This window comes from Mytilus trossulus, chromosome 8 (genome assembly GCF_036588685.1).
Source record: "Mytilus trossulus isolate FHL-02 chromosome 8, PNRI_Mtr1.1.1.hap1, whole genome shotgun sequence".
In the NCBI taxonomy this organism is placed as follows: domain Eukaryota; kingdom Metazoa; phylum Mollusca; class Bivalvia; order Mytilida; family Mytilidae; genus Mytilus; species Mytilus trossulus.
The window spans coordinates 53,548,245-53,565,029 of record NC_086380.1 but is presented as its reverse complement, the minus strand read 5'-3'; the positions used below and the strand labels follow the sequence as shown (position 1 = coordinate 53,565,029).

Genomic DNA, 16,785 nt, shown 5'->3' with positions numbered 1-16,785 from the left:
AAAAAAAAAATTTTGTTGTTGTTAAATCATTAATAAAATTGATATAGTGAAATTATAATTAACTGTTAGCAGCCAATCTGGTTCTATTTTGTTAAATCAGCTGAGAAACAAGGTTGATGAGTTGTGCACTTGTGAGTGAATATTTGGATCTCATTGAATACATATTCATGTGACCTTCGATTCAACCCCTAGCTGAAGATGGGTTATTGATGTATTAAACTATTAAAATTGTAAGGGTTTTGCAGAACAAATAGTCTCGCCTTCTTTTGCTGTTAATCGCAGGCTCAACAAAAATGTGGAAAAAATATTAAAATTTTCCTCTAGATACTATCTTTTGACTAGTACTGTAAGAAGCTTCGGTCAAAATTGGGTAAAAATCCAGGATGGTTTATTAAATCTTATGTTTTAAAAACTTAACTGCAGAGTGTATGTAATGTTAACTAGGAAAATACTAGTCCTTTTATAAGTTATATACGAAAAAGAGGATTTTTTTTTAACAAACTTTACTTTTGGATACTATCTTATGATCATAAACATTTAGCTTCTGTCAAAGTTTGATAGAAATCCAGGATATTTGGAGAAAGTTATTTTAAAGTTTTAAACCACAGTGCATGATGGAGATTTTACTTTAACAATATTATGAAAATCAATTTTGGATTGATATCATTGTCTTGCATGCATATATTTACGGAGTTTCAAAACCTATAAAACAACCATTTTCCAGTTTCAATTCACAAACACGAAAGAGTATATGCACTTTTGAGTGCCTTATATTCATACATCCCCAAGAAAGCTCCCTTAAAATCCCTACCCCTTTACTCTCTTATTTGGTATCTTGAATTATGTTTTTGATTTTAAAACAAAAACATCAAGTTAGTAAATAGCTGTAAAATTGACAAAAAAAATCAGTGATTACCAGTAATCACTGAAACAACTAGTAAATACATGTAATTACTAAATTGGCTAGTAATTACAGGTATTTACTGAAATGTTTAGTAATTACGTGTAATTCCTAATTTCACCTATTTACTGTAACATATACATGTATATTTTTTGTAATTTTACTTTTTACAACACGACGAAATGCACGTTTTAGAATATTTTTCCAAAAGAAATTATCCAATACTCGAACATAAATAATAATAACATGTCAAATGAACTTTTGAAACCTGTTTTGTTACATAGTTTGCATCATTTCTCATATAAGAGGTCCGTCACTCTTAACTGAAGATAGGGGTAGTTGTTGTTAGTTAAAAAAAACGGGTTTTTGTCCTTTTTGGGTTAACAGCTATTCAGTTTTTTAATAAAGATAAATTGTAAATCAGTTTGGTTTCGAACACCATTGAAGAAACTTTGTAGATCTGGTACAGTAAAGATCATACCATTTTTTTATAATTTCAATTGAATCCTCCATAAACGGATCTAAGTAATATAACAAGATCAAATAATCAGGGCGGGACACCGATTTAGGCAAATTTATAGATGGTCTTTAACATAACAAAACAACATACATTGCTGAACGTTATTTCCTCAATGATTTCGACAAAAACTAAAACATGATATTAATTATCTGCTGCATTAAAGAGCCATTTTATAGAGATTTTTATAAGTCCTAGGGTAACTATATGAACGTTTGCAGAAGAACGCACAATGAGCGAATATATATTGAACGCTGGAACTGTCTTACAGTGAAAATAGTAAATGTGTTTTGTCGCTTTGCCTTTACGTCCTGTCATTTGTTCTGTAAGTTGTGTGCGGGTGCCTTTATTACCGGCCACTGCATCTCTGTGCTATGTCAAATTTATTATTTGTTTGGTCAAACAATTGTATGAACGTCGTTGCTAAACTTTGGTGTGTGCATCAGACATTACATTATGCTGTTACTGCTATATATTATCTGAATACCTCCAATCGTTATGATCAAGCACTTTTGCATTCTTTTATATTTTCTCTATGTTGTGTCTTTTCTTCCTTTACGTAAGTCAGTTAGTCATTGCGATCTCTCTCAAATGCAATTGTTATGCTGAATGTTCTGAACGTACTAGGTGTTTGCACAAAGAAAAACAGGTGTTATACATAAGGTGATGGGTATTTGCACTTAACGTTATTGATGTTTGCACAAAACTGTAACAGGCATTTGCACATGACGTTATAGGTATTTGTTCATAATATAATAGGTATATGTATCTAACGTATTAGGTGTTAACACATAATGAAACAGGGGTTATACATAACGTAATAGGTGCTTGCAATTAACGTTTTTGGTGTTTGTATAAACTATAATAGGAATTTGCACATGACGTAATAGGTGTTTGCCCATAACGTAAACGATTTTTGCACAAAACGTATAAGCTGTTTGAACATAACTTTAAAAGCGTTTGCACATAATGTATAAGGTGTTTGAACATAATGTAAAAGCTATATGTATATGACGTAATGAATGCTAACAGAGAGTATCAATTGTTCGGCAAAACGTTAATGAACTATAGCATGATGTATTATGTTTTTCACTAAGGATTCATATGTAAAAACACAACATAAAGCCGTTAGACTATAATATCCTGAGGTTTTTATATCACAAAGATTTATCAAAACAAAACGTTTAGAACATTCAGCATAACAATCATATTTGCGACATGACGTAATTATCAACTGACTTACGTAAAAGAAAAATAGACCCAACATAGAGAAGATATGAAAGAATGTAAAGGTGGTTGATCATAAAGTGTTGAGGTTTTCACAAAATATATAGTAGTTACAGCATAATGTTGTACCCACCAAAGTTTGGCAATGACATATCATTCAATTGTTTAATCAAACAAATAATATATTTGACATAACACAGATGCAGTGTCAGGAAATAAATGCATCTGCTCATAGCATAAAGAAGAAATGACAGGACTTAAATGGAAAGCGACAAAACACATTAAATATTTACACTATCAGACAGTTCCGGCGTTCCGTAAATATTGGTTCGTGTTGCTCATTTTTAGTTTTCTATATTGTGTTTTGTGTACTTTTGTTTGGCCTTTTTTTATTTTTAGCCATGGCGTTGTTAGTTTATGATCAACTTATGAGTATTAATGTTCCTCTTGAATCGTTCAGACTTTTTTTGCAAGGAAAACACACGGATTGTTAGCACAATAAACGGTTATCATTAAAAAAAAAAAAAAAAAAAAAAAAAAAAAAAACCGCCCACAGAATGAACGATTCTTAATGAACACATGCTCGATGAAAAACCACGAAACTATGAACTTTTAAATTACGTACGTAAGAACGATGACTAAATAGAGTGTATAACCAAAGCGAAATATACACAACAGAAGCACGGATACTGGTTAGTTTGAAATGTTATGATGTACAGAGTCTGTAATAAAAAAAAACGTATTGTTTCTCAATCATTATTTGTGTGTAGACAGATAGTCAGATAGTAATGTTAAATGAAAAACATTTGCTTACGTCAGCTTTAATGCATTTGTTAACACAAAAGTTAAAGTAAAGATGTTTCTTCTTACCTTTTCTGAAAACCATAATTTCAAACATCTGACATCGTGATGTACTTTGTGTTCCGAACATTGCCATGTTGCTGCTGTTGGTATTTTGTCATGAGGGAAAAAGCATGAAGCTTTTTTGCAATGAACTCCAAACTCTATTTCAAATGGCATGACCATATGTATATCCGATCTTTCATTTGTGGCAAATGAGTCTGCTGAAAGAGTCGAGTAAAATTCTGAAATTCTGTGAATAGCTGCAGTCAGACATTCTTGGACAGAAGTTGCAATTGTTGGGACAATGTGTTCTTTCTTGTCTGCATGGATAAGTGAGACAACTACTCTATTTTCTATAACCTGCACTGCCACGTCATGCTTGTCGTCTACTTCAACAACTGCTAAATCGCTGAAAAGCATTCGTTTTTTGTTCTTATAATTTTTTACACCCCACATGTCTACGAAAGAAGCAATAAATCTGTATGGAAAAGCTGGGGGTATTACTTTCTCTGTGAATTTGTACGACAGCAAAATTGAAGTTCCAGTCTTACAAAATTTTTTCAGGTATTTTGTATTGTTTGACTTTGTAATCATAGAGGGAACAATGAACTTGGAAACTTCATGAAGTAAAACGCTTAAATCTTCTGTGACCCTTCTTTCAGCAACAAGTATATCAAGATGAACCAACACCTCAATAATAAAATCTTTATATGACAGAATATGCCTAAAGATATCTTGGTTCCAAAGGATATCAATATCGTCACGACTGAGTCCTCCTGTTTTCTGCATGGTTTGGAAAATACCTTGAAACTGTTTCCCTTTTGGCCAAAATTGCTTCTCTGTTACAATAGATCTTAGAACCTCCACCAAGTATGCTGGTGTGATGATTACAAAATCTCGGAGATTGGCTTGGTCAAAGTAGAGTAATTTACCCAGGGAATGTTGCACTTTAAGGAAAGTTTCCAACTGCTTATTTGTCAAAACCATCGACTGATTTTGTGAATTAAACATCTGTATTTGTTCTTTTGTCAAGATGTTGACACCCTCCTCTGCTTGCTTGGCTAAATGTAATTCTAATGGGACCCAGGCTGTTGGCATGTATTCACCCCATCGTGGATGCTCTTTAGCTCTGTCCATTAAACGTTGACGTAGTGATTGGATCTCTGGGTCGGTTTCGTTCATAGCATTGACGAAAATCAGTGGTTTGAATTCAAGATGTTTTAGACCTGCGTGTGATTCAAATATGTCTTCAATGACTGTCATCATTTTTTGTTTGTGTTTCTCAACATTCTGAAAAATAAATATCAAAGTCAGAAATCAACATGCTATTTACAGTTACTGTGTTTTACTACATGCAGTGTCGAAAGAAATAACATCAGAGGAAATAATGAAAAACATTAGCATGCTTCTTTTATCTGTAATGATGCTAACTATGTAATGAGTTTCCGCAAGTGTGAGCAGTTTTACTAAAGCGAATAGCCCCCCCCTTTTTTTCCCCCAAAATAAAACGTAATATGCTGGATACCTTATTGATAAAAATTACCTTGGACAATTTCGAATCTTTCTCATTTCACAAATTACGCATTCCAGTATATGTTGGAGTGTATGTTTCTCAGTCTTATGGCGACGTCTGTTTATTTTGGACTTTTGGTATTTTTCGCCTCTCTAGTTTTAAACCTTGATATTTCTTTTTGCTTTGCAACAGTATATATTAAAGCGCCACTAATGAATTTTGCGTTGAAGAGATTATTATAACGAAAGAAGATGTGGTATTATTGCCAATGTGACAACTCTTCACAAGAGACCAAATTACACAGAAATTAACAACTATAGGTCACCGTACGGCGTTCAACTATGAGCAAAGCCCATTCCGCATAGTCAGCTATAAAAGGCCCCGAAATGACAAATGTATAACAATTCAACCCAGAAAACTAACGGCCTACTTTATGTACAAAAAATTAACAAAATACAAATATGTAACAAATCAACAAACGACAACTACTGTAGTATCCCATGATTGTCTCCCTCATTATTATATTTGTTACTCATCATGCTAATGGCTCGGTATTTATACATCACGTCATTGTGATTTTGTGCTATGGTCATTTTAGTATTCTTGTCTTTTATTTTTACTTACACACTTTGTCTATAGAGTGTTTATATATCTTTTTGTTTTGCTCTGTTGAAAGTGTAGTTTGCTCTTTTATTGTTCCACCAATTTTTTTAATTTTTCCCCATTACATGTAGTATGTCTTTTTGTTTTGATCACACATTGTTGTCAGTATATTGGAATTATATGCGACTGTCATATAAGTGAGAAGTTTAGCTAGTTATAAAACAAGGTGTAATTCACCATTTTGTATTTAAGGAATGACTGTGGCAAGTCCGGAATATGACAGTTATTTTTCATTCGTTTGATTATGCCATTTGATAAAAGGTATATATACTCCATATGCATTCACTTCTGGAATTTTGCTACAAAGACTATGAAATTACACATGGCAAACAATTTAAAATAAAAAAAAACATCAAACAAACGTTAAAATGATCATTGATTACAGTATGTACGAGGGAGAGATTTCCTTAATTCCAAATGATTTCCAACATTTTGTAACAGAAAATGTCAATCAAACTATATTCGTATTAAGAAAATTGAGAACAAAGTATATCTTTACATCTATATGAATTATAGATTATCATCATTGACATTATTGTATTTTGAACCTATTATTAGGAGTTTTGGAATACACATTTGCATTGATGGGAATTGTGGACTGTTGTCTTTTGAAGTATGTTGATTCACTTGACGCACTTGCCATTGCTATTGTGTAAATGTAAAATAAAAAAGGGACAAAAGGTACCAGAGGGAGAGTCAAACGCATAAATCGAAAATAGACTGACAACGCCATGGCCAAAAATGACAAACAGGCAAACAATAGTATACATGACACAACATAAAAAACTAAAGAATAAGCAACACGAACCCCACCAAAACTAGGCGATGATATCAGGTGCTCCGGAAGAATAAGCATATCCTGCTCCAGACGTGGCACCAGTTGTGTTGCTTATGTGATAACAAATCCTGTGAGTAGTCTAATTCGGTAGGTCACATTCATGAAAGGGAAGGGGGTTGTAATTACGACGGAAGGAACATATCCGATATCATTTGTGAAACGGTTATTCCATAACGGTCAACCAACTCGTGATGGCGTCCGTAAAATTAACGAAGGGATGATTTCAAACCATATGGAACTCTTGGTTTAATAGCTTTCTTGTGAGCAGCAACTCTCTATCAAGAAAATCATGATAGGAAATGCAAACACGGGAATATCGTATCAACTGGGAGATATATACCCCGTAAGCAGGTGCTGATGGAATGTTGGTACTTAGAAATGGAAAGCTCACAATGGAAAGTTTAAATTATCTCTTTTGTCGTAAAGTTTTGTTTTCAACCGACCCTCACTGTCAATTTCTAGATGTAAGTCAAGATATGTGGCCGACTTAACTGTATCTGTAGTATCCTTAATCTCAAGTTCTATGGAATAGATGCGTACCACAGAGTCACCAAATTTTGAATTATTTAGTGAAAGAACATCATCTTTATAGCGGAAAGTAGAGTTAAAGGATACCGCTAACTTTTTATCTTTCTTCCTAAGAAGTTCCTGTATGCAGTTACCTTCATAATAATAGAGAAACAAGTCGGCAAGAAGAGGGGCACAAATTGTTTTTCGTTGAAATGTCGACAGTCGGTCGAAAAACAAGTTCTCCGAACGCAACAAATAGTTTGTCAATAAAAAAATCAAGCATCTTGATAATGTCAGTTTCCGAGATTTTTTTGTTCAAATCCGAGTGATCCTTTACAAAGTAGGGTTTATCCCTGACTTAGACAGGATACTTGTATTTACGTTGGCCATCATTTTTTATGAAACAAAGCAATACCAACTCTTTCAATTTGTCTTTTAGTTTGGAATGTGGAATACTTGTGTTAAGTGTAGAAAAGCAAATGTTTTAATACTATAACAAGATAAAAGAGAGTTAGATTGTATGTACACTAAAAGATGTTTGGAATTTTTAAGTATCCACATCTGATTCACGTCACCTCTAGAATACGCAGTTTCACAATAACTTTGAAGCCCGTCTTTTATTGGTGATAAAATAGATGTTGGTAATTAAGAAAGAAATTTCGTGGAGCACTTGGAAGACCCAGCTATATACCGTTGTTTGTAAGGACACTTATGTAGTTTAGGTATCCAAAACAGTGATGGAAGATCCTGTTCTTTAGCTATTGTTGAAATTATAAAGGAACATAGAACAGACCTATGATTATCCAGAATTTCCTCTTTGGTAAGTGTCGTGAGGGTATATGTTTCCATGTGAATTGTCAACACCTAATTCGTTTATCAAGCAGTTAATGTAATGACAATAACGATTAAAACCAAGGAGTAATGAGTTTTACACTAAAAAAGGATGTTGTTTGGGGCTTTATCTGTGGGGAAAACAACATATTTGTCATGGAGGATGGATAAGTGTTTTGCAACATTTGGGTCTTTCAAGATTGACGTAGCACGGGCATTGATAGGCCCTTTCACTTTTAAATTCTGATTTGTATCAACGACCTCACTGCCTTAATCCATTCTGAAAGATTGTCTTCGTCGTCCTTCCCATTGCCTGGCATAATCCTCGACTCAATCCATTAAACTAACACTATACTTTAGCCATGGAAAATAGAAATTAACTAGACTATACTTATAAAACATAGGACTGATGTTTGGTATGCAAACGCGTTAGCTTCAAAAACAGTGGTTCACTCATCCACTAAAATAATAGAACGACAAGCACATACTCGATTATTGTTAACATTCAATATCAAATGAAATATATATATATAGTACCTTTCGAATTTTGTCTTTATGTGTCGCAACAAAAACAATTCTTGGAAATCCATCATCTGAACGCTTGCAGTATGTCAGGATTGAGTTCACCCAATGTAAAAGGTAAACTTAAAAGAAAATTGTAAACAGAAACATATACTTAAATACGATGAAAGACCTTGTTGACAATATAATTGAATTTTATGCGACTGTCATACAAGTGAGATGTTTAACTAGCGTTAAAACCAGGTTTTATCCACCATTTTCTACATAACGAAATGCCTGTACAGTTGAACGAAGTCAGGAATATGACAGTTGTTTTTCATTTGTTTGATTTATTTGTGCTGCCCTACTGTTTATTCTTTGATTGATATTGTGTATTATATTGACAACCAGGCACTTTACATTACAACCGCAATTGTAGCGTCTTTGTAAAAAAGAAATCACTTTGAGTCAAATTACAAATTTTCAGAAACTGATATTATCAAGATGCTTAATATCTTGAATGACAACATATTTTTTGACGTTTGGAGAAAGTGTTTTTCAACAAACAATCGGCATTCCAATGTAAAAAACAATGTGCCCCTCTTGCTGACTTATTCCTTTGTTCATATTAGGCGGACTCCATTAAGGAATTTCTAAAATAAAGAATGAAAAGAAGTTATCAGTATCCTTTAAATTAACCTTCCGCTATATTGATGATGTTCTCTCAATAAATAATTTAAAATTTGATGACTATGATCTATACAATCATGAAATAAAGGATACGACTGATATAGTGAAATCCACCTTATTTCTATGTAGCAACATGCCAGCAGTGCCTGCATACGGGGTATATATCTCCGAGTAAATATGAGATTCCAGGGCTTATATTTTCTTACATGATATCCTTGATAGAGGGTTGCTGCTCACAATGAAGCTATTAAACAAAGAGATCCAAGTGGTGTAGTTGGAATCATTCCTTTGTAATTTAACGGGCGCCATTACGAGTTGGTTGACCGTTATGGAATATCCGTTTCACTGATGATAACGGATATGGTCCTCATGTCATAACTGCAATTCCGTCCCCTTGTCCCGAATGTGACATACCGAAAAAGACGTATTACTAACATGAGCAACACGACGGCTACCACATGTGGAGCAGGATCTGCTTCTTTTCCGGAGCACCTGAGACCAACTTAAGTTTTTGATTGGGTTCGTGTAGCTCAGTCTTTAGTTTTCTATGTTCTATTTTTGTTAGTTTATTTTCGACTTATGCGTTTTAATATTTCTCTGGTATCCTTCGCCTCTCTTGTAGCATTTTTATGATTGCATATATTCCTACAATAATACAAACAACGCCAACCAACAAAAACCATTTCACCACATGCCAGACATGTTGTTAGCACTCAATCCTCCTTCAAAAGACAGACATTCGAAACCAAATAGTGCAAATTAGTTAGAAAGTGCATTAGTTATCATATTGGATTTAATCAAAGATAACATGAACATTATTGTAACAAAACAGAGCATCGATCTTCTTAAAACTAGTACAAGGCCAATATAGCATAAATCAAGTTTCTCAATCATAAATCAATCAGTGACCTAACGGATGAAGTAGGGGACAGTAAGTAGACTGGATACAGAATGATCGTGTCCCATGACAAAAAAATGACACTGTAGCCTGTAGGGTTAATAACTAAACAGCAATATATGTTTTGTTATGTATTACAATTTGAAAATAGATATTTGAAAGAAGCGCCGATAAGCACATTATCGAAATATATTAATACAATGCAGAAATGAGAACTTAAAGAGTAATTCAATTTGAAGCTCACTTGTATCGTATCTTAATTTGCGAGCTACTAGTTTAAACAGACATCACCGTCAATGTAGAAATTCAAACTTCCAATACAATGTTGTGTATTTATGACACAATTTAGAATCGGTTATAAGGCATAATGCTTGAAAACCAGGGGAGTGTAATGACCAAAATGAAAATAACAAAAATCAACTTTTCAGGGGATGTTTGAATCTTGACTATCTGTACTGAATGTTTAGAAACGTACAACTAAAGAAAGGTATATGTAATGAATCATCTCAGTACCAAAGCACTGACTACTAACTAATGAGGTGATGATTCCCGTCCCGGTAGGGGCACATTTGGTAGTAAGTCTAATTCGCTTATGTCACAATCGACGACACAATGACAGGAGTGTTGCTATGACAAAAGGAGCACCACTGAGGTCATTTGAGACACAGGTATTCCATAACGGGCAACCAATGTACGAGACTGATCTTCGATATTGATACAGATGGATGACCAAGACTTGAAAAACGTGACGAATTACATTTTCAATTGTAAATTTCCCATTAATCCACAGTAGAATACTCTTTTCCCAATTGTACGGCGTTTACACATCGCTATTCAACCGTTGCATTCGTGTATTTTAACGATTCACATCCTTCAATAGCAGGGGTGTGTGTCATACAAAGAATCTCCTTAAACAGACTTATCAGAAAGAACGAAGGCAATTGCCACAACATGAATTTTACGAACACGATCACAAATTGGATCAATAGAAAAATTGTGTGTGACGACTAACTAGAGACAGGTTTTCGCTGTCTACGATCTTCAGATACCAGAATAGTTGTTTAATCTTTAATTTCACCGACTGGATTTTTTAGATATTTTTTAGCTTAGCATAGCAGGATACGATTATCCCGTCGACGCACCCGGTTTTGTTCCATTTGGAGAAGTTACGGATCTCGCAGTTATTGCTTGTTATATTTATTCCTATTCTTTATGAGATTATTATAAATTTATTGTTATATTAATATCAATATGTTCAGGTAAATGTTTTAACGATACAGTGCAAGGGCAAAAATCAAAGGTTTAAAAAGTAAAATAAAAATAAAAAAGGAATGTTGCTACTTAGAAATGGAAAGCTAACAATTGGAAAGTGTAAATCATCTTTTTTGTCGTAAAGTTTTGTTTTCAACCGACCCTCATTGTCAATTTCTAGATTTAAGTCAAGATATGCGGCCGACTAAACTGTATTTGTATTCTCCTTTATCTCAAGAATAGATGCGTACCACATAGTCACCAAATTTTGAATTATTTAGTGAAAGAACATCATCTTTATAGCGGAAAGTAGAGTTAAAGGATACCGCTAATTCTTATCTTTCTTCCTAAGAAGTTCCTGTATGAAGTCACCCTCATAATAATAGAGAAACAAGTCGGCAATAAGAGGGGCACATACTGTTTTTCGTTGCAATTTCGACAGTCGGTTGAAAAACACGTTCTCCGAACGCAACAAATAGTTTGTCAATAAAAAAATCAAGCATCTTGATAACGTCAGTTTCCGAGATTTTTTTGTTCAAATCCGAGTGATCTTTTATAAAGTAAAATGTATCCCTGACTTAGACAGGATACTTGTATTTACGTTGGCCATCATTTTTTATGAATCAAAGCAATACCAACTCTTGCAATTTGTCTTTTAGTTTTGGAATGTGGAATACCTGTGTTAAGTGTAAAAAAGTCAAATGTTTTAATACTATACAAAAAATAAAAAATACCGAACTCCATTGAAAATTTAAAACGAAAAGTCCTCTATCGAATGGTGACATAAAAAAACTCAAACAAACTAATTGAAAAGAAAACAACTGTCATATTACTGACTTGGTACAGGCACTTCCTTATTAAGAAAAGAGTAAAACCTGGTTTTATAGCTAGCTAAACTTCTCACTTGTATAACAGTCGCATAGAATTGCATTATATTGACAACAATGTGTCAGCAGACGTACCAGGTAAAAATGTCAAAAAATTGAGTTATCATCTTTATCACTAAAAAAACAACTAACATTTTCAACAAAGAAAATGAAATGCATAGAGACACTGATACATAAAAGGGTATCAAACGCTAACCTCCTGCATATTTCTTAAGGATTACTTTGTATACCGAATGCTCGAATTTGCTTAAATTAAAAAAAGAAAGAAAATATACTTTAACGGTCAGTATTTCAGTGCCATAATAAGTATATGATACGATACAAGTATAAGGCATATTATTAGTGAGTATTCTATTATGTTCGTATATATATAACTGGAATTCGAAAACATATTCAAATGCGAAGGAAGAATTGGACGTGCACGCCGGAATACTCCTAGTTGATAAAGTATGAACTGTTTGACAGAAACTTTACCCACAAAATTTGCACTAGATAAAGGTGTGCTCAGAGAGTTCACATTATTCCAATCACAGCTGTGCGAGTACGCGTACATAAAGAAGGAGCTATTCATTATTTTAAGTTTTCTACGAAGGAGAATCGATGTTCAGGTCTTTAGCATATGTAATTCATCCCTTTATTTATGTCTGTGTTTAGAAAAACAATTGTTAATACTAATATATATAATTTACTATTGAAAAAAGGATGATGCATTTTATTTATCTATATGATGTTTGTGAATATTTTCATTTACAGCAGTAATTTATTTGAGTGAAACATATTCTCACCTGCGATGGTTGGTTTGCCGAAATGTCCCGGTAAAAAGGATAAATCTGGCATATGTTTGTGCAGATTAAGGCTACCATTAAACACCAAAACAAATATTCCTCTGCTCGTGATGAAGAGTTGATGAGTCATGTAGTAATCTTTCTGCCCTCCAAAATCCCAGATATCAATAGGAATAATATTCTGCTTATACCTCCCTTCTCGAATAGAGCTAATTATCATTTCATGAAGTTTGTCATGCGACAATTCATTGGCCACTTCTTTCATTAACTTTTCTTTATATTTTTCTCTTACAGGATCAGTGGTTTTACTTCTTTCTCTTTTTGAATATAGAGCAGTACTAAATTCAGTCTTTTTTGTCAAATCAGAACTGTCATTCGATGTTTGAGATGACTGAAATCTTGGGTCTAAAGAAGAAACACCAAGCACCCCGATTCCCGCAGCATCATAGCTAGACTTCTTTGTTTCTAAAGCAGTATCAACTGGAATGCTTCTTTCTAAAGGAGTATTCGTTGAACCAATAAATGTTGCTTCAACAACACCTGGTTCTTCAAAGATCGCACATGATTGGCTGGTTTCTTCCATCTGAACTTCTAACGTACTCCTATCTTTTTGAAGATTTTCTGACGGATATGTTTCTAATTCAGCTGACGTTATGCTTTCCTCTGGATATAACGTTGATGTATTAGTTGCTGCAGCAACAATACCTAAAGCGTTGCTTTCTAAATCAGGTATGATTTTGTTACTTGTTCTTTTATTTAAAGGTGTACTTGTTTCTGCATTGTGGCCATCTACTTCGCTTTTATCTGTTGCAATTGGAATATTTATTTCTGTTGAAACTACAGTACGGCTTCTGGATACGTTTAAAGTATCACAAATGTGGCTGTTTTCTTCGGATAGACTAGTGGAAAAAGTGTAATCGCTCACATCAAATCTCTGCCTCGGTGGAGTTTGTGAAATGCGTTCTTCATGCACAATTCTTGGAGTAGAGTTGTCTAATATTACAACTTCCTCTGGGCTGGTAAGTGTTTTCTCTGTTTTATCCAATTTTGTTGTCTGGTTTTCTGTGTCTATAGCATCAGATGTTGATAAAGTCATCATCATGCTCACGAGTATCTCTTGAACAGCTTTCCCTAAAGAAAAAAAAAGTTTTATGAAAATTATGAGTATTTAATTGGGCAAACAACGTCAGATATCATTAGGAAACTATTTTAATATGTACCTACGTAATAATTCTTATCATTAGATAAGAACTTACACCAGCAACATGACGAGTGTCACATGTGAAACAGGATCTGCTTACCCTTTCAGAGCACCATAGAACACCCCAGTTGTTGGTGGGGATCGTGTTATTCAGTCTTTAGTGTTCTGCTTTGTGTTTAGTTTACTGTTGTTTGTTTTGTTCTTTCGTCTTTTGGGTTTGTTTTTTTTGCCATAACGTTGTCAGTTTATTTTTGACTTAAAAGTGTGGATGTACCTTAATTTGAGTCTTTTGCCTCTTTTTCACGTTTGAATTGACTATATCAACAACAAATGCAGATAATACATAACAAAGGTTTTACCTTTAATCATGATTATGTTTGGCTAAAACCAATATTGAAATTTGCATTATTTATTTTATTTACACTTAAAGATTATCTACTAAAACAAAGAATAGAGATGAGACAAACGTGTTAAAAAGACATGTGTAACACATATTTTTTTTATAATTTCACCTTTTGCAATAAAAATCCATTCTCCGTTGTTTAGATCCATACCAGCTCTTCCCATATATATCCATATTCCATCAGTTGAATTTCGTTCTTGTGGTAATGCATCTCCTACCAGCAGTTTTGCCAGACAACTTTTACCAGAACAGTAAGGCCCAACAATATATACTCTATTCCAGAAGCACTTGAAACTTCCAAGTTTCATTACCTCTTTCAGATCATCAGTTGTTTCCAGACAAAGACCTCTCAAGTCTGCCTCCAATATTTCTAGGATTGAAAAATGCATTATAAACATGTTAATCTACTGTCTAAGGTGAGGGTGAAGGTTGGCACGTTTAAACCCGCTGCATTTATATGCACCTGTCCTAAATCAGGAGCCTGTGGTTTATGGAAGGGAATGCCATAATTATACAAAATGCTATTTCTTAATTTGTAAAATGTCATTTCTTTATTTGTATTTATTCAATCCGTTATATGAAATTCTACAATTTTTGAGTTGTGAAACATAACTTTCTTGTGTGGAAATGCAATTTCTTATTTTGACAAAGAATTTTCGTCGTTCTTTACATGAAATTGGATAAATTTCTTAATTTGTGAAATGTACTGTCTTTGTTTGAGTCACGTTTTGGAAGAATGTGTAAGTAAAATTGTTACCGCTGCCAGGCAATTTTAGGTTGTGTTGCTTATTTAAGAAAAACTACAAGTTACAAATCAATAAGTTTTCCAAATAAAGAATGAAATATACTGATGGACTTTAAAAACGCAACACTAGATAACTTTTTTGTATTCCTATTTTCAAATAGGCAATTTTTGTAAAAGAAATGTAAAAACATAAATTTTATTCATTTCTTAAATGTCCTAAAAAAATTTGCAGTTCAAACGTTAAAATGATGGCGTCATTTGGTATGCACCAAATCATTGGTTTTCTCCGTATCAATGGATGTGTCACCGTCGAACGTCGTCGAATGACTGCCTGAAACCAACGTCAAAATTATTGCGACAAAGGTTAACAAGTTCTGTTTGGCATGAATTAAATTATGTCTTGTACTTTCCGATGATGCCTCTGTCCCGTGCATTACAGTGTGGTTTAGCAATAAAATGGTTTAAACTTTGGTGCTTCAAATGTTTTTTCTGAAGTAGATTTTTTGGCATTTCAGTATGTAGGAAACATATTTGGCTTGAATCTGTTTGCCATGGCATTCGTTGGCTTGACTAGCAGTTGACGTTGCGTCAGTAATCATGTCTCGCAAATGACATTGCAAAATCAAAATTTAAAAAAAAATGTTATTGCCGTTGCGTTGTCACTGAGTATTGCTCTCTTCATGGTTGGTCATCAACATATCATGTCTGCCTGTATCGGGGTTGTAAGTACAGTAAAACGAGTTTCTGACATGACATTGTCTGAAAACAGCAGGTTCACGTATGCCTGCCTGTAATTATCTTATGGCCTGATTCAGATTTTCATTGACTATTCTCGGCAACATAGAAGTCCAAAATTTTTAAAAAGGATTCAAATAGTTTTACTAATACAAATCCGTAAAATAACACTAAAACGAATCCGTAAAAAAATCATTTATGGGTTCAAATTTTCGCATTAAGAAATTGATCCGACCTACAATTATCTAGTATGTTTCATAAACTTCGGTAAGTCAAGTATTTAATTTTCTAACCATTAAGAGGTATGGTAAGCATGAACAGTAGTTATATAAAAGTCCGTCAATATAGTTCCACAATATAATCCGCACGAGGTTGTTATGGATCTACGTGAACTAATACATTATCCATATCGTACTCAACATACTTGTGCCCAATATTAACCAACTCGTACATTTACTAACTCGCACCAAATATTTTATTATCTAAACTACCTATGTTCTATTATATAATATATAAATCATAATGGCAATTAGATTCAATTTGTTTTCAAATCAGAAGTATTTGAAGTTAATCATTCGTCTTTAGAAGTGAGTAAAATATGAAATTGTTTGTACGATAATTTTATTCATATACATGATAAAACAATTATAATCATACAATATTCTTATCCATGATCATAAGTCAGTTACCTCCCCTCCCCAATTTGTGTGACACCTACTACTTTTGTATTGGACCATATGGTTGGACCCCCCTCCCTTTATGTGACTTGAATATTTTTTACCCCCGTTTATAATTGCAGGATCCGCGCCCGATTAGGGGAGTATGAGCTCGGACCTTCACAAATAG

General features: G+C 33.7%; 1 protein-coding gene across 1 annotated transcript in view; it reads right to left on the bottom strand.

Annotated features, from left to right (window-relative positions):
- The window catches only part of LOC134727759 (uncharacterized), a 124,383-nt gene that overhangs the window by 10,870 nt on the left and 96,728 nt on the right, over positions 1–16,785 (bottom strand). The window contains exons 13-16 of the mRNA XM_063592146.1: positions 14,569–14,829; positions 12,856–13,986; positions 8,381–8,487; positions 3,516–4,778 (exon numbers count right to left, since the gene is read on the bottom strand). Of these exons, the coding sequence (XP_063448216.1) occupies positions 3,516–4,778; positions 8,381–8,487; positions 12,856–13,986; positions 14,569–14,829 (2,762 nt within the window). The remainder of the gene's footprint in view (positions 1–3,515; positions 4,779–8,380; positions 8,488–12,855; positions 13,987–14,568; positions 14,830–16,785) is intronic.